Source organism: Ambystoma mexicanum, chromosome 9, assembly GCF_040938575.1.
Source record: "Ambystoma mexicanum isolate Mex_15411 chromosome 9, UKY_AmexF1_1, whole genome shotgun sequence".
NCBI classification, from domain to species: Eukaryota; Metazoa; Chordata; class Amphibia; order Caudata; family Ambystomatidae; genus Ambystoma; species Ambystoma mexicanum.
In genome coordinates this window covers 1,076,002,121-1,076,019,234 of record NC_090931.1, presented here as the reverse complement: position 1 = coordinate 1,076,019,234, position 17,114 = coordinate 1,076,002,121, and the positions used below count along the sequence as shown (strand labels likewise).

The following is a 17,114-nucleotide window of genomic DNA, read 5'->3' as shown; positions in this document are numbered from 1 at the left end:
AAAGACCATACCCCAAGTAAAGTCACCAGTGGGCCACAGATACACATTGGCCAGTAACCCAAAGAGCTGCAATGAGGGTAAAGTGGGTACTGCAGTCCAGGCCCTATGAATCCTTTGGGTAGATTGGCAAGGCCTATGTCATTGCTTCAGGCAGAGACCCAGGCAAAGTCGCCGCTGGCCATGGGCATCATTAGTAACCCATGGACCTGTAATGGGGTAAAGTGGGTAATGGACCTTGCATCAAGACAGGACAAGTTGCTTCCTTGATTGGCTTTGGCCATGCCCCAGTTAAGGTAGCCACTGGCTATGACTGCAGGTCTTGGCCAGGTGCCCACAGACTTGCGATGATGGGTACAATGGCCCTCATTACGAGGTTGTCAATCAAGACTTGGATGGAGTGAAGATCCTCAGGAGCCACAAAAGATAGAGTCACTCCTACCATCAAAGGGAAGGCCCACCATTCACTATATAGGCTAAGACAAAAGGGGAGCCCTTGCAAGGCGATAGAAGTGCTACTGGACACACCCCCTTCCTCAAAACAATCAAATAAGGGTACAGGAGCTGGAAAAGGGAGTAAGGCAATAATAACAGGAAGTACGAAAGATCTTTACCTGGGTTACTCTGAGCATAGGTTTACTTTCAGGTAGACTGCACCCAGCTGTGGACCTATACTGATAGTTAGGCAGAAACCTGTGCAGTTCCCTCTGGGACCGCTGCAAAAGATTTAGGACTACAGGTGTTTGGCAGTAAACCCACTTGTTAGCAGTCTGTACCACACAGATTCACTTGGTAGCTGTGGCTGAGCAGTCAGACTTCCCTCAAGAAGAGTTAGGCAGTATACAGAGTATTCACAATAGGTCAAGAGAACACAGTAGAACAAGTAAACACTGACCAGGGCTTGGTGGTAAAGAGATATAATTATTTATTTAAAACCACATCTAGAAAAACACACAGGCACTAATAGTAAGCAATTCAAAAACACGGTCACTAAAAGATATACACTCCCTTAAAAGAATATTAGACAAGTCTTAAGTAAAGCCCCACTTATTTTCAGACAGCGGTGAGTGCTTAACGTAGATGGCACTCTAATAATTCGTTTAAAAAGGGAGAGAAGAGCAGAGAACAAGTTGAAACAGATCCCAACAGTTTTATCAGAACATAACAAGGGAGGAAGGCAAAGTAAAACCGTGAAGTTAGAGTTCAAGAGGCCGGATCCACTTTCAGAGGATCCAAACGAAATGTGTCCAAGGTCACACAGTTGCAGTGCACAAAAGTCTTGTAAAGGTTCAAAATGGAGTTGGACCAAAGAAAGGGACCAGTTAGAGGGTCAAGGCGGCCAGCCCAGTCCAGAAGGTTAAGGAGTTATTATTACCTTGTAGCAATCTTTAGAAAGGGAGGCCTGGCGGACACGGTACCTTAAAGTGGTGAGAACGCTCCAGCGGGGGCAGTTGATCCTGGCAGCGGTTGCAGGTCGGTGCTTCGTCCGGGGGAAGAGAGGATCTCGTCGTGGAGGAAGACAGGAGTCTGTTGCACTGCCAGGGAAGAAACCAGCCGTGGAGTTTCTCAGGTACAAGGAGCGGTCCGGTGATTCGCGGTTCAGTGGTGAGTGGCTATCCGGCTGCCGGGGTGCTAGGCACGGGCAGTTCGACCACAAACCGGGCTGGGGTGCGAAGAAAGAAAGGTAAACTGGTTGTGCCCACCAGTCAGGGGAAGAAGTCTCTCCAGCTGGGAGATCTTCTCTGTCGTCGGGAAGTGGTGAGTCGGTTCTGCAGGGCTCCACCGGTGGTGTCATCGTGGTAGGTCGGCTCAGCTTCTCCCTCGTCGGATTCTCAGGTCCTGTGGCGATTTCTGAAGTTCCAGTCCCCAAAGCCCTGCTTTTATGCAGAAAACCCCCATTCGCTCAGCCTAGCTGTCACTCAAACATGCTAAGTGGTGAGCCGGCTGGCCAATCACACAAGAGTGTGACTTGAGTTACCAAGGTAACTCAGTCCAGGGTGCCTAAACCCCCTCTCACACCCCCTGTGGTACCCAGACAGAGTGGCACCACTTTTGGAGGCTTCTGTGGCCATACCAGCCAGGTAGGAAATACGGAGACGGGGGACTTATATCCCTTATGTCCTGAGATGAGGAAGAGAGCAACTGACTCACTGGGAGTCCTTAACATCAGTACTGGGGCAAGGAAGAAGTGCAGAAGCATAAAAAGCACCTCTACTGAACGGCCTAGATGTTATAGGATTCCTAGTGGCAGAACCAGGAGATTTGAACCCTGTACGAAGGAAGGAACAGCAGAGGACAAGAAAGATATCTGCCTGCAGTTATGTCGCCAGAAGGTCTGTTGTGGAAAGGCTGGAGTGGGAGACCGGAGGAGGAAAGGCTGGAGTGGGAGACAGGAGGAGGAGCACCCAGCCGTTCAAGAAGGCTGGAGTGAAGGAACTGCCTGGGTCATGCAGCATTGCAGCAGGAAGCCGCTGTGGAGCTACTGCAGTCCCTTGAACGATTAGAGGAGGCCTGGAGGCCACATGGAGCCGCTGCACAGCCGCTGCAGTCCCTGGAAGGATCAGGAGATGCCGTAGAGAGGAATCGAAGCCCATACACAACCATGAGACACCGGTAAGCAGCCAGAAGAGGGTGGGGAGAACCAATGAGAGAGAGAAGCGCATGCCAAAGGGGTCTGGGAACCAAATGAGAGAAGGAAACCAATACAAAAAGGGGTCTGGAACCCGAGACGAAGAAATTGTCACGACTCGCTCCCTTCGCTCCCGTTCCCGCCACTTGGGGGCATGTTTTGGGGCTTATTCCCTGCTGGACATTTCCTCCGAACCTAATGCCACAGTGCTGCAATGAACTGGGAGCGCAAAATCCCTATTTTCCAAACTACTTCCCTTCCGGATCCATTCCAGGTTTTTGGCAGCCAGCATGCTTCTTTAACCAAATGACTGTGCTTCCCAGAATGCCTGGCCCACTGCTCCACCTCCACCCTTGCAGGACAAGGTTGGGTGGAGGATAGGCAACACCTGTGGCTGCAGGTGCAGCAGTCAGCACACCTGAGGCGTGTGCTCGTTAACAGCTTTAAAAGCCTCAGTCTCACTTCAGTCCAGCGCTGGTCATCGTCTGCAGTGTTCCTGTTTTGACTAGTCCCTGGTTCCTTGTTCCTTGCCTTTTGTACCTACTTTCTTGTTCCTGTTTTCTTGTTTCCTCCGCCCTGAATTTCGGATTCTTTAGCTAATTGATTTCTGCTCCCTTGATTTCCCTTTTTGTCTTCCTCTGTTTGCAGGCAGCATTTCTCAGTGCTTTCCCCTTTTAGATGCAGCCCAGTTTGTCTGTGTTCTATATTTCTTTGACTCTGTCCTTTGCTGCTGTTACCCATTTACCTTAGCCTTCCTCTTAGTTTAGTTTCCTGTCTTTTCCTTGGAGGGGTAGGGAAAAGTTTGCATTGGTTATTTAGCTTTTTCCCTGCTCCTGATCCTTACTTCTATTGGGATCCATTTCAGGTTTTCCTTAGCTCTTCTGCATTTATTTTCCCTTTTGATTTTAGGTGTGGTGTGCGGTTGTTAGCTAGCTCCTGTGTGAATGCTTATGTTTTCCTCACTATTTGTTATCACTATTTCAACTTAGGTATTTAGTTTTCTGTAGCGGATCACGCTCGGCTGCCTTCCAGCCTTCACCCTTGCCCTGCCGGGCTCCCCACATTACAGCGGATCACGCTCTGCTGCCTTCCAGCCTCCGCCCTTGTCCTCTGGGCTCCCTGCCCTGCAGCCTGCCTCGCTCCGGTTACCTTCAGCCCTTGTCCTCTTGGGCCCCCTGTTCTACAGTCTACCTCTCCCTGGCAACCTACAGCCCTTGCCCTCTTGGGCCCCCTGTTCTACAGTCTACCTCTCCCTGGCAACCTACAGCCCTTGCTCTCTTGGGCCCCCTGTTCTACAGTCTACCTCTCCCTGGCAACCTACAGCCCTTGCCCTCTGGACCTTCCTACTTCTCCCATTGCTGTTCTAGCCTCTCGGGGTCCCAGTTTCATCAACAGGATTCGTGGGCTAGCTGACATTCAAGAGGTATATCTCGTCCTTGTGAGTACAGTTCTTTAGTTCCCTTATTTGATTCCATCAGAGTGTTAGTTCACAGATCCTGTCATTGCTTGCCCTCCACGTGGGTTTAGCGCTGTCAGTACCTGTAACAGCAATTGGGGGTAAGGCGCTTGCCGACTTTCCTCGCGGTCAGGTGCTTACCCCACATCCCTTTTCATATATTGGGTTTAAAATCACACTCTGTTTGCACTCCTGGCTTCTGGCATACATGAGTCATTGTTCCTATGTGCACATTTCCCTTGCCATATTCGCTGCCTTAGTATTCGCAGGACTAATCCTGACAGTATCCTGACAGTATGACCAGCCCAAAATTCCCATTGAATATGGCAAGTTTAAGAAAGAAAGGCAGCAAAGCCTCTAACAAGTTAGTACAGAAAGCTTCCCCTACATTTACCTGTGTCAATCAAATCACTAGTCTTGGTTTAAATGAACTCCTTGTCACGAATGGGCATTTACGAGCAAAGTATTTTTCCCATAGGATGGCACATCCTACATTGCCTGATCCTAGTTCGATCTTTTGTTCTGATCCCGATTCTATGTCAGCGCAAGCCTTAGCCGCAGAAAACAACACTCTGTTAGACTTATTATCCAAGAGTACCTCTGTGGTTGAACCCCATGATTCCAGTTGTGCTTCATCTCAGATAGAACAGTTCCATGGTACAAACATAACGAATGGAGGGGTTCCTTGCATAACTTCAATTTTCTACTCTCAGCCCAAATACTTCTTTGCACAAGTACATACGGTAGTCCCTAATGTCAAGAGGTCTAAGGTCAATAGATTACTTAAGGGTAACACAGACCAAGTTAGTATGAGAAAGTATAAATCTCAGAACCTGAAAGCAGTTGAGGACAATGCACAATCGGTGCACATCCAGATTGCTAGTGCAGGATCCAGCCCTGATGCCACAATGCCTCCCCCTGTGCCTACTGATAGTGATCTACAGCTAATGCAGGGCATGCTAAGAGCTAAGCTTGAGGAGTTAACACAAGAATTCATTTCTTTACAAGAGGAGAATAAGATCTTGCACGCATTCCTGAATACACCTCAGACTTTATCCATTGATGTTGATGAAGTGAACACAGTTCAGCCCCTGAGTGCAGAGACTTTGGTAAACCATGATAATTGCCAATATGTTAGATCTATTGGAAGTGAAAATCTTTCTTCTAGCACAGCGCTCAATCTGGGCACAGTTTCTAACAATTGTTCTGCTGATTGTCAGGGATTGCAGTTAGCTGAAGATTTACAAGCCACTCCTTTACCTAAAGTTTCCTGTGTAGCAGTCTGTCATAATTCTGAGCTAGCACACATACATACTTCTGATCTCCAAACACAATACACAAAGGTGACATACACAGATTCAGTCACTACAGTAGGCTTAGGTCCTGCTCTTGATACAGCTGCTGAGACTGAAGTAGATGTTAAAGCTGATGTGGAAAACGATCTTACCTCTGGGTTCACTCTTCCTTCTGCCAATCCTGATCAATACGAACAGTCAGAGACAGTACAGATTTCATGTTCTGATGAACTCATTCCACAGTATACAGAACCAAAAGACCAGCAGGCGATTCCTGAACTATTGATTGTTAATCTGCCTCTTTCAGAAGCTAAGACAGAGGAATGGACAATTGACGAAATCCTGATTAACAGAGACTTTACTATGGTGATTCCACTGGTTGATTTTGACTTCCACAAAGAAAGAGACTCTGTGTCACCCACTAAAGAAAAGGTCTGCAAGAGTACAGTTCAGTCCTTGGTTACTGGAGCCAAGGAGTCTAATGCCCTAAAGGTGCCCTCCATTCCTGAGTCACCAATGTGTCTATCAACTTCTGAGACTTCTGGGTGTCCTCCTACAACCATTGACTCTTCTATGATCCAATCCACAGCCCTGCAGTCATCTTTGGTACACGTGTCTTCTATCAATGAACCGCTGCCATGTCTGCCATTTAATCAAGAGCCTCCACCATGCACGGGGTCAGTCCCAAAGACCCTGACATGTTTGGATTCAGCTACCGAGATGGCTCCAACTTGCATGCCTTCAGCTTCAAAGTTTCCTCTGGCCTGCCTGTCTTCAGCTACAGTGACTCATCCAGAAGATCATCCTTCAGCCAGAGAGCCTCCGATAGTCCATCATATGTGCATGTCTTCAGTTCCAGAGTCTATTGCTTGTTTGCCTTCAGTTCATGAGACACCGGTATCCTGCTTAGCCTCGCTTCCAACATCAGAGGTATACCTGTCTACACCATCAGATCCTGCTGTATTTTCTACTGCTCCAGACAGTCCTCCTGAACCCCAAACATCTACTGTCGATGAACGTTTAGATTGCCTTTCTTTTGCTTCAGGAGGAGCACCAGAATGCCTGCCTTTTCCACAAGACGATTCTTCCAACTGCTTCACTTTAGCATCAGAGCTTCCTAAAAATGCAGCATCAGAGTTTGAGACTTTTGCCAGCTCCCGCTTCAGAGTCATCAAGCTGGACCAAGTGGTGAGTCAGAACCACTCACCTGGGTATGCACAGGGGGTGGTGCAGACCGGCGTAGTACCTACAGAACTTGTGCAACAGAATTCCGCCAAGAAGCACCAGTTGGGTGCTAGTAGCCAAAGGAAGGGAATGTCTGCTGCAGTTCAAGATGTGTCTGTTATCGCTCCTTCTGCGAGTGTGCCTGAAGTACCAAGTGCTGTGTCTATCACTCCTATCAGTATGCCAAACGTTCCTGCTGTTGTATCCAACGTGCAACAAAGTAGCTACACGACGGTCACCAGGAGTACCAGCCTTGTACAACCCATTGGACTTCCAGGCATCCAAGGTGTAGAACATGTGCAGTCAAACCTTAATCATTTTCAACCACAAGCTTTTTCCCAGATGGATGACAGAAAAAGATCTGAACCTCTACCTCAGCCGCCACCTTCTCTAATGGCTGAACATGAACATTTCCTGAAGCCAGCAACTTCCTCACCTCCCGCATGTCCGCTCTCGGCAGAAAGGCTAACAGAACTTCTACCATTGTCTAAGGCAAGTTGCACCAGTCTGCCTCCCTCCTCAAAGACTTACAAGGGTCCACTCCCAGTGACTGAGCTTCCTGGACCTTTCAACGTTGCTTCAGGTCTTGCAAGTCCTTCATGCCCTTCTTCGAACCATGAGTCTCTTCCTCACCAGAAACCACCGTTTCCATCAGTATCACCTCCAAAGACAAAGCACTCCTATCATGGAAGCCCATCTGCCTTTGCCCACAAGCCACCATTTCCATCAGTGCCACCTCCAAAGAAAAAGCACTCCCATCATGGAAAGAAGAAGTCTCGTGCGGGTGGCGGGCACCCGAAGAGGGCCGTAGGAGGGGGTATACTGTCACGACTCGCTCCCTTCGCTCCCGTTCCCGCCACTTGGGGGCATGTTTTGGGGCTTATTCCCTGCTGGACATTTCCTCCGAACCTAATGCCACAGTGCTGCAATGAACTGGGAGCGCAAAATCCCTATTTTCCAAACTACTTCCCTTCCGGATCCATTCCAGGTTTTTGGCAGCCAGCATGCTTCTTTAACCAAATGACTGTGCTTCCCAGAATGCCTGGCCCACTGCTCCACCTCCACCCTTGCAGGACAAGGTTGGGTGGAGGATAGGCAACACCTGTGGCTGCAGGTGCAGCAGTCAGCACACCTGAGGCGTGTGCTCGTTAACAGCTTTAAAAGCCTCAGTCTCACTTCAGTCCAGCGCTGGTCATCGTCTGCAGTGTTCCTGTTTTGACTAGTCCCTGGTTCCTTGTTCCTTGCCTTTTGTACCTACTTTCTTGTTCCTGTTTTCTTGTTTCCTCCGCCCTGAATTTCGGATTCTTTAGCTAATTGATTTCTGCTCCCTTGATTTCCCTTTTTGTCTTCCTCTGTTTGCAGGCAGCATTTCTCAGTGCTTTCCCCTTTTAGATGCAGCCCAGTTTGTCTGTGTTCTATATTTCTTTGACTCTGTCCTTTGCTGCTGTTACCCATTTACCTTAGCCTTCCTCTTAGTTTAGTTTCCTGTCTTTTCCTTGGAGGGGTAGGGAAAAGTTTGCATTGGTTATTTAGCTTTTTCCCTGCTCCTGATCCTTACTTCTATTGGGATCCATTTCAGGTTTTCCTTAGCTCTTCTGCATTTATTTTCCCTTTTGATTTTAGGTGTGGTGTGCGGTTGTTAGCTAGCTCCTGTGTGAATGCTTATGTTTTCCTCACTATTTGTTATCACTATTTCAACTTAGGTATTTAGTTTTCTGTAGCGGATCACGCTCGGCTGCCTTCCAGCCTTCACCCTTGCCCTGCCGGGCTCCCCACATTACAGCGGATCACGCTCTGCTGCCTTCCAGCCTCCGCCCTTGTCCTCTGGGCTCCCTGCCCTGCAGCCTGCCTCGCTCCGGTTACCTTCAGCCCTTGTCCTCTTGGGCCCCCTGTTCTACAGTCTACCTCTCCCTGGCAACCTACAGCCCTTGCCCTCTTGGGCCCCCTGTTCTACAGTCTACCTCTCCCTGGCAACCTACAGCCCTTGCTCTCTTGGGCCCCCTGTTCTACAGTCTACCTCTCCCTGGCAACCTACAGCCCTTGCCCTCTGGACCTTCCTACTTCTCCCATTGCTGTTCTAGCCTCTCGGGGTCCCAGTTTCATCAACAGGATTCGTGGGCTAGCTGACATTCAAGAGGTATATCTCGTCCTTGTGAGTACAGTTCTTTAGTTCCCTTATTTGATTCCATCAGAGTGTTAGTTCACAGATCCTGTCATTGCTTGCCCTCCACGTGGGTTTAGCGCTGTCAGTACCTGTAACAGCAATTGGGGGTAAGGCGCTTGCCGACTTTCCTCGCGGTCAGGTGCTTACCCCACATCCCTTTTCATATATTGGGTTTAAAATCACACTCTGTTTGCACTCCTGGCTTCTGGCATACATGAGTCATTGTTCCTATGTGCACATTTCCCTTGCCATATTCGCTGCCTTAGTATTCGCAGGACTAATCCTGACAGTATCCTGACGGAAATAAACTAATAAGGAAGGTCTGGGATCCAACAAGGGGGAATGCCTGGCAGGACAGTGAACCGGGTGTAGATCCTGAGGAACAAGAGAAACTGAGAAGGGTATGGGACCCACAGCCTACGACAAAGTGCCTCCGGGATCATCATCATAGTGAGAGTACCTGGCAGGGTAGTGAACCAGGTAGACTGTGAACACAGTGAACACTGGCGATCCTGAAGAGTTTGAGAAAGGCCGGGGGAAGGGAGGCATACCCCTTGGTCTTATGAATATTGTTGAACCAGTCAAGAAAAGTGTGGCATTCTCTTGGCATTCTGAGGAGCTTTGGGAAACAACAGGGGAAGGGAGACAAACCCCTTGGTCTTGATTAACATTGTGGAAAGAACCAAGAGGAGGGAAGTGCCCTCTTGGATTTGGAAACATCTGTTTAAAGCCAGGTGAACAAAGACACTTGTCCTGGCATTGTGAGAACCATTCAGAAACCAAAGAAAAGTCAGGGGGGAGTGTCAGCCCCCTAACTCTGTGGAGATACAAGACGTTTGGACTCGGTGGACTCTTTGCTTTAGACTGACATCCTAACCATTTCCTTAGTATTAGTTGAGGCAGGGAAACCCCACTTAGAACTAGGGACAAATAGAGTTTCCTCTTTTATTTGCCCACTAATGAAAGTCTACAGCCAAAAGCATGCCACCTGCGTGTCGGTCTTCGACTTCTACACCCTCACAGATGTCTCTATTTAATCACAACATATCATTGTTTGCTTGTACGATATACACATTTCATCCTATGGTATACGAAATGTACTAGAAGATACAGGCTTCATTATTCCATATATACTTTTGCGCATATTATATATGGTTTCTGTACCTGAAATGTGTGTTGCAAGTGCTTAATTATATCCAGAGTTAGCTGAATGAAGGCATCATCTATGCAAGTTCATGTGTTGCTTTTTCTTTGTATTTTTCTTTTAAAAAACTAGTATTGATCTGCAGGCTGAGCATGCAGATAGCAAAACGCACACCTCGCAATAATAACATGATCCACCTAGACAATGTAATGAAGGGATTCCATGAGCTCAGGTTTCAGAGGTCGGAAGGAATCATGCTAAAGGATCCTGGCAAGAGCTTCATGTTGGAAGGGCTCTTTATTCTACTTACTAGTTACTACGCTTACATTCCTCATTCAAGCTACAGCACAGACCCTTATATTCGCAACCCCTCACCATGTCTCCTTATGTTTTATATTCATTTCAGAATATGATGCCCATTTTGTCCCCCCCCCCTCGTCCTAATTTTAAATGATGCATATTTTCAAAAGCTGTCCAGTGCATATCCACGTTTGTATTTGCCAAAAGTGAACCTTTTAAATTATAGAACGCTACGTTGTAACGACTGTTCCATACGATATAAAACGAATGCACGCCTGTACACCATATTAATGTACGGTACTCCATTGCTTGCGAGCTAGGCTCACACTCAATAAATACCAAAAATAAAATAAATAACCATGTATAACCAGCAACTGCAAATGCGCGTTCTCCTCTGCGCCAGAGAGACTGCTGGGAGACGCCTGCATTCATGCCTCAGCAGTAATGGACGGGTAGGCTCGTGGCCGGGGACGGAGAGTCTCTGGCTGGCTGACGCAAGTGCATTCGCTTTCCAGCAGACTGGGGGGCTCTGTCTATGGCCACCCCTGGTGCTCTGCGAACGCCGAGGCAATTGAACTCACCAAACCATGGCCACGGAGCTCGCTGCCTTCTGCGTTACTGCAGACTCTGAGGAAAATCTGCTGCAGTGCGGCAGAGCGAGCTGCAACGCTGCAACGCTGCAACCGCCGCGAGCCCAGGCACACTCACAAAAACCCCAAATACTCTAGTGTTACTCCACATGTGCCTGGGAAGCAGGTATCGCGTTATCAATGGCTTCCCAACGGTACATGGCACTCCTATTGATATGAATACACCAATACACACATCTGTTTGCAAGACATTCCATGTGGACAGTAGTTTCCGCAGTGCACATAATGCCATACTTTCTCCTTTTCCTCTGCTCTTTGAAGCTGTTCCTTTTCCTTAAGCAGCGTTTCTTTTTCTTCCTCGTTCTCTTTTCTTCTGGCTGCCACTGCCTCTTCTAGCCGGGCAACTTCTTCCTGATGGGCCCGCCACTGCAGAACCTACATGTAGCAAAAAGAAAAACGCACAGGCAACATTAGAGACATGGACATTTACATGAATACAACACGTGTCATTGGTAGTGCATTTGTAATATTTAAAGAGCAAGATACAGTCAAGAATGGACCATCTTCCCTCCCACTGCCAATCAATGTCTCCCAGCCTCTCTGCTTCTCCACATCTTAGAGCTAGGATGCTAGGAAGGGAACACCGAAAGAGAGCACGCATAGATCGTGTTCACCACAAATCAATGTATACAGATTTCATGTCTGGTGTTTTGTCCAGCTAGATGTAACCGTGGCCAATGTCCTCCATTATTGATTTCCCTTCAGCCTATTCGAATGCAGTCAATACATAATGGCATCAACTGGATTCTGACCAATCAGACTCCCGGAGCAGCCAAGGAAACACGCAGAGCTTTTCTCTCCAGACAAAGCAACACTGAGGCAGAAAAATAAATCTGCACTGAAAGCACACACAAATGCATCTTAACACGTGCTTCACAACCGTCTCCCACCAAGGCAGAAACATAAGAACATCCTGTCACCAACACCCGCGCTTCCCAAAAACAGCCCCAACGTTATTTCAACTCTCCCCTCTCCAGGAGAATGTTCTTCTCACTGCACTTTCTATGCAACAGGCATCATTCAATTTAACGCACCAAGGTCAAAGCTAAGACAGGAAAGAAATGCGTTCAGTTTCCAATACACAATTCCTTCATGTTTACGTTACACATAATGAATGCTCATTTTAAAACGGTTGCACTTAATTCATGTTTGCAATTAAAATGCTTACCATATTAACACGATCTTTTCATTGAAATACTACACAATATGGCATTTCATTCACTAACACGTTTTGTGTTTTCAGTTAACACACTATTAAAATAACGTTTTAACTTAAGCACTGCAACTCCAAAATCTATATTGTACTAATAGCCTTATAGAACTTGAAAGTGGTCCACATCGTTTGGCATGGTGACCCTTGCCCAATTTTGGGGAAGGTCTGTATTCTGCAATAATGGCCCTTCCTTTATGACTACACTATTCTACTCCATATATGTATACCTATAGTCACTACAGTACGAAGGTTAGGTTACTGTTACTCATCCTTTAGTTCCTAAAATGACCTCACTTACTTATCTTATAGTGGTGTTTGCCATCTAAATTAAGGCAAGTTACTTACCGAGAAATGCATTTTTCATATTATGTTTACAAATTGTAGCACGTATTCCACATATATAGTCACTAGAAAGGCATGTTGCACAGGTATTGCTTCACAACTGTTATTTATATTATGTCCGTTTTTATTGCATCATTTTTGCTCCTTTCATCATATTAGTTTGTTACCTCACAACCACTCAATGCAACATTTCGCTAATCCCATTATGCCATATTGACTCAGCATACTTGGTTATTACACCAAGATTATTCCCGACACCATGCCTGCTCCTTACAACTTCTAAATGCAATGTTTTTGAAATTCTTCTAGATTTACCAGGTTTATATTGGGGCAAAAAATTAAACTTGCCGCCTTTATAAGTGCTTCGTGTGACAAAGTCACATGATTGGGCTGACTGATGGGGCTGGAGGAGCCATGGGGGCCGGATGCCTCCATGTACTAGATAACGTAAGGACCAGAGGATAAAAAAAACTGGGTCCCCAGATTTCCCAGACCATCAACTGCACCTGGCATATAATATGTCTGCCATTATGCCTAAGGGGCCTAATAACACAAATGACAAGAACCCAGATAAAAGGAGGAACCAAAAGCAGGACAAAGAAACCCAAGCAGTCCAAAGACAAGATTAGGTAAAAACAAGTTTTATTTAACACAGAAAACTCCTCTTCAAGTCACAAATGCGAAGGTCACCAACGTGTGGGCTGTGCTCCTGGACAGTAACAGTGCATCATATGAATGTCTGACATTATTATTTTTATTATTTATAATGTGTTGCATTTTTAAAGCGTTCGCACAGCCTGGGGGCATCGAGGCGCTGTTACAGGAGTTGTCTATCTTAGTTTCGTAGTTGTTTGTCTTATTTGCGTAGAGGTTTCTAAGCGCGGACCCGGGGATCGAATCTGTGTTGCTTTGTGTCGTCTTACTTCCAAGGCGTGCACGTTGCCCCTGAGCTATCCTCCCGGGACATTCTATTTCAACAGAAAAGGCTTCAATAAATGTTTTCTAACTCCTGAGTAGTATGGGCATAAAAACAAGAAGCGCGCAATGTCATCCCTGCCAAGGGTGCATACATTGCAAAGATCGGAATCAATTATGAGCCACCTAAAGAGTAGCACGTTTAGGACCAACATTCCCAACCTATGCTTTGCATACAGTGATCTTATGATAGCGGGGGTGACGCTGTCCAAGTACTCTTCCTTGCCTAGGATTGGCTTGCATCGCCTGGACTGCTGATGTGAGGTATCTTTCAATATTGCATTGGGATTTGAGCCAATATCTGTGCTTAACCTGGGATTTCATCTGCAAACTTGTTAGTTCCGGACTGTACCACAATTGCAGCATGCCCAGTGAGCTAAATTCTTCCCTCGCATGCATATTCCACGAAATGCTACGACCACCTAGTTTCTGCAATACCTCAAACATGGCGTCTCTATATTTAGACAGTTCAGGAGTTGCCCAGAGTCGTATCCAATAGAATGTGGGTCTACTGGCCAATACATCTGCAACCAATGGCTGTGTTAATTCTATATGCAAAGACATGGTCAGGGTGCTTTTCGGTGCCCATAGCATTCTTTAGAAAAGCATTTTCAATGGTTTGCAATTGCACACAATTAACATATGCCCAGATATCGGCTTCATAAAATGCAGCTGCCCTTGTGTGCACATTGTAAAGTTCTAAAATGCAGCTGCCCTTGCGTGCACATTGTAAAGTTCAAGAGAGGGAGACAGACCACCACCAAAGGAAATCGTAAGTTTTAACAAGGCATTGCTTGTTCTATCCAGTGTAGTCACTGCCGTCTCTACCTGAGCCGGCCAGGTACATTTGACTGTCAATCTAATACACAGATATTCAAAGGTATCGACCTGCTCGATAGGTGACCCCCCTATCGTCACCTTAAAACTAGGTCACTTCTTGCTGTTCAACACCCTAAATACCACAGATTTGGTCTTTGAGACGTTAATAGTGAGGCCACTATCAATGCAGCCTTTGTGGAAGGTATCAATTTGCCTTTTTAGATTCGCCAGAGTTTTGGAAATCAAAATGGCATCGTCTGCGAAGAGCAAGAGGGGTATGAGGTCAGAGCCCATTCTTGATGCCTCCGTTTCTGCCTGCGATAGAGCCAAAATAAACTTGTTGAGGTGTATGGGAAATAATGTAGGCGCAAGAACATAGCCTTGACGGACACCAAGTTTGATGTCAATGGGCGAGTCGTATTACCTACAAAATTCCACTGTACCTTCCCATTGCTACAGGCTCATGATGGAATGCAAGAGACCTGCTGGTATGCCATAATCTGCTAGGCCCCTCCCGAGTTTTTTTAAAAAAACTTTATTTAACTTGCACAATTACATTGTATAGTAAAACCATATTTTCCATAGCGTACATAGCAGAGATAATTAATTCAACAGCATTATTTAGAGCAAGTCAATACACATACCACTTTACTGTGTACAGTCGGTGAGATAGCTCAGTGGGTTGAGCGCTCGCTGCTGCGATCTGAGTTTGATCTGCAGGTCGCAGGTTCGAATCCCGGCAAGGCCAACTCAGCCTTTCATCCTTCCGAGGTCGATAAATGAGTACCAATTTTGTTGCGTGATATTGTATGTAAATATGGGTTCTGCAAAGCACTTTGGATTAAGACGCTATATAAATAACACATCATTACTTACAACTCTGTCTTCCTCCTCACTTTTATTTATGAGGTATTGTCAGAAGCCACACCATATATCTCTCGGTCGGCTTGCTGATGGTATTAAGACCTTGGCGGACACCAAGCATGATGTCAATGGGGCGAGTCGTATTACCTACAAAATTCCACCTCACCTTCCCATTGCTGCAGGCTCATGATGCAAGAGACCTGCTGGTATGCCAAAATCTGCTAGGCCCCTCCAGAGTTTAGTAAAACCATATTTTCCATAGCGTACATAGCAGAGATAATGAATTCAACAGCATTATTTAGAGCAAGTCAATACACATACCACTTTACTGTGTACTTACAACTCCGTCTTCCTCCTCACTTTTATTTATCAGGCATTGTCGGAAGCCACCCCAAATATCTCTCTGTCGGCTTGCCGATGGTATTAAGCTAGCGTGCAATTCCTCTGTATCATTCGCTCAAACCATGTCCCCAAGCCAGTCATCAATTGTGGGGGCCACTTTACTCTTCCACCTCATCAGTATAGCCCTTTTAGCCAACAGTAGACCGATATTCACCAATTTACACTTCATCAGATTCAATTTATGCACATATCCCAGTATACACGTCGTATGATCCCATGCTATGGGCTGGTCCACCATCTCTTCCAGCGCACAGCACATCCTGTCCCAGTATTCTGACAATGCCCCCCACGACCACAACATATGCATTATATCAGCGTCTCAGAACATATGCATTATATCTGGGACATCGCCCCCCCCAAACCGGGAAACATTTTCTTTAGGCGAACTGGGGTAAGGTGTACTCTGTTCAAGATCTTAAAGTGTATCAACCTGTATCTGGAACTGAACGATATCTGTTTCGTCAGCCTGCACATTCACAGACAATGTTCTTCAGTAAGGGTGACCCCCAGATCCCTTTCCCAGTCCCCCTTTACATCTGGTGCTTGCACCCCTCTTGGTCGTTTGAACTAATCTGTATAGTGCTGAAGTAGACTACTTCTTTACCCCCGGGGTCAATATGTAATCAAGACTCTGGTGATAAGACGGCTCCTGTGGGAATTCAGGCCACATGGATGCCACTGCTGAGCGAAGCCGACAATATTGAAACCTCTGAAGCAGGGTGTCCCCTACATGCTCTTTGATCATGTCCCAGGTTACAAATACACCTTCGTGATACAAGTCTCCCATATTCAATATGCCCACCCTCTGCCAGTGTGTTGCCAGCAATGCGTCCCTCGCCGGACTCTGGAAGGGCGTGCCCCAAATCGGCATAGCTTGGCTGTACAGTACAGCGTTCCTGGGATGCTTAAAAAGTCTCGACCATGCCCCCTGCGTAACTGACACAGGGTCCAGTCGGTTAAGTCTCCCCTGTGTTCCTATGGCCAGCTTGTGCAGCAAAGTTGCCTTTGTCCTCCCCTGCTATTCCAATTCTACATAGGCTACTCAAGGCCCTCCCTCTACCCAGTATGCTGCATAGTGCGATGGAGCAGCTAAATAATATAGCTGGATGTCAGGAGCTGCCAGCCCTCAAGATTCATATGGCAAAGTGAGTCGCTTCCAGCTGACCCTTACCTGCCCCTTCCATACGAACGATGAACATGCTTCAGTAATTTTAGTAAAAAAGGCTCTGCCAGGCCATGCAGGTACATTAGTAAAAAATGTAAAAATGTTTGGCAAAATAATTATTTTTATTAGTGCCACCCGTCCTATCAAAGAGATGGGGGGCTGGTTCCATTGCTCCAATTTAGCGCACAGTGCTTGAACTACCGGGCCATAATTAAGGGACTGTACAAGAGCTGCTGATCGAGCAATCTCAATGCTGAGGTATCTTATATGCTGCTGTGTCCATCGCAACCCGTACACATTTCTTGGTTCTGCCGTGCTATACGTAAGTGGGAAAACCTCTGACTTGCCACTGTTCAAGCGTAGTCCGGAGTATTTTCCGAACTCACGAACTGTAGACAGTATCCTTTGCAAATATTTCCCAGTATCCCTGACATACATTAAGATATCGTCTGCGTAGAATGTTACAAGCTCAATC

General features: G+C 46.7%; 1 protein-coding gene across 6 annotated transcripts in view; it reads right to left on the bottom strand.

Moving 5' to 3' along the window:
* CCDC148 (coiled-coil domain containing 148) overlaps positions 1 to 17,114 on the bottom strand; it is a 1,950,480-nt gene that overhangs the window by 458,264 nt on the left and 1,475,102 nt on the right. For all 6 annotated transcript variants that reach the window (XM_069616397.1, XM_069616394.1, XM_069616398.1 and 3 more), the window contains one exon: positions 11,094 to 11,234. In XM_069616397.1, coding sequence (XP_069472498.1) covers positions 11,094 to 11,234 — 141 coding nt within the window. The remainder of the gene's footprint in view (positions 1 to 11,093; positions 11,235 to 17,114) is intronic.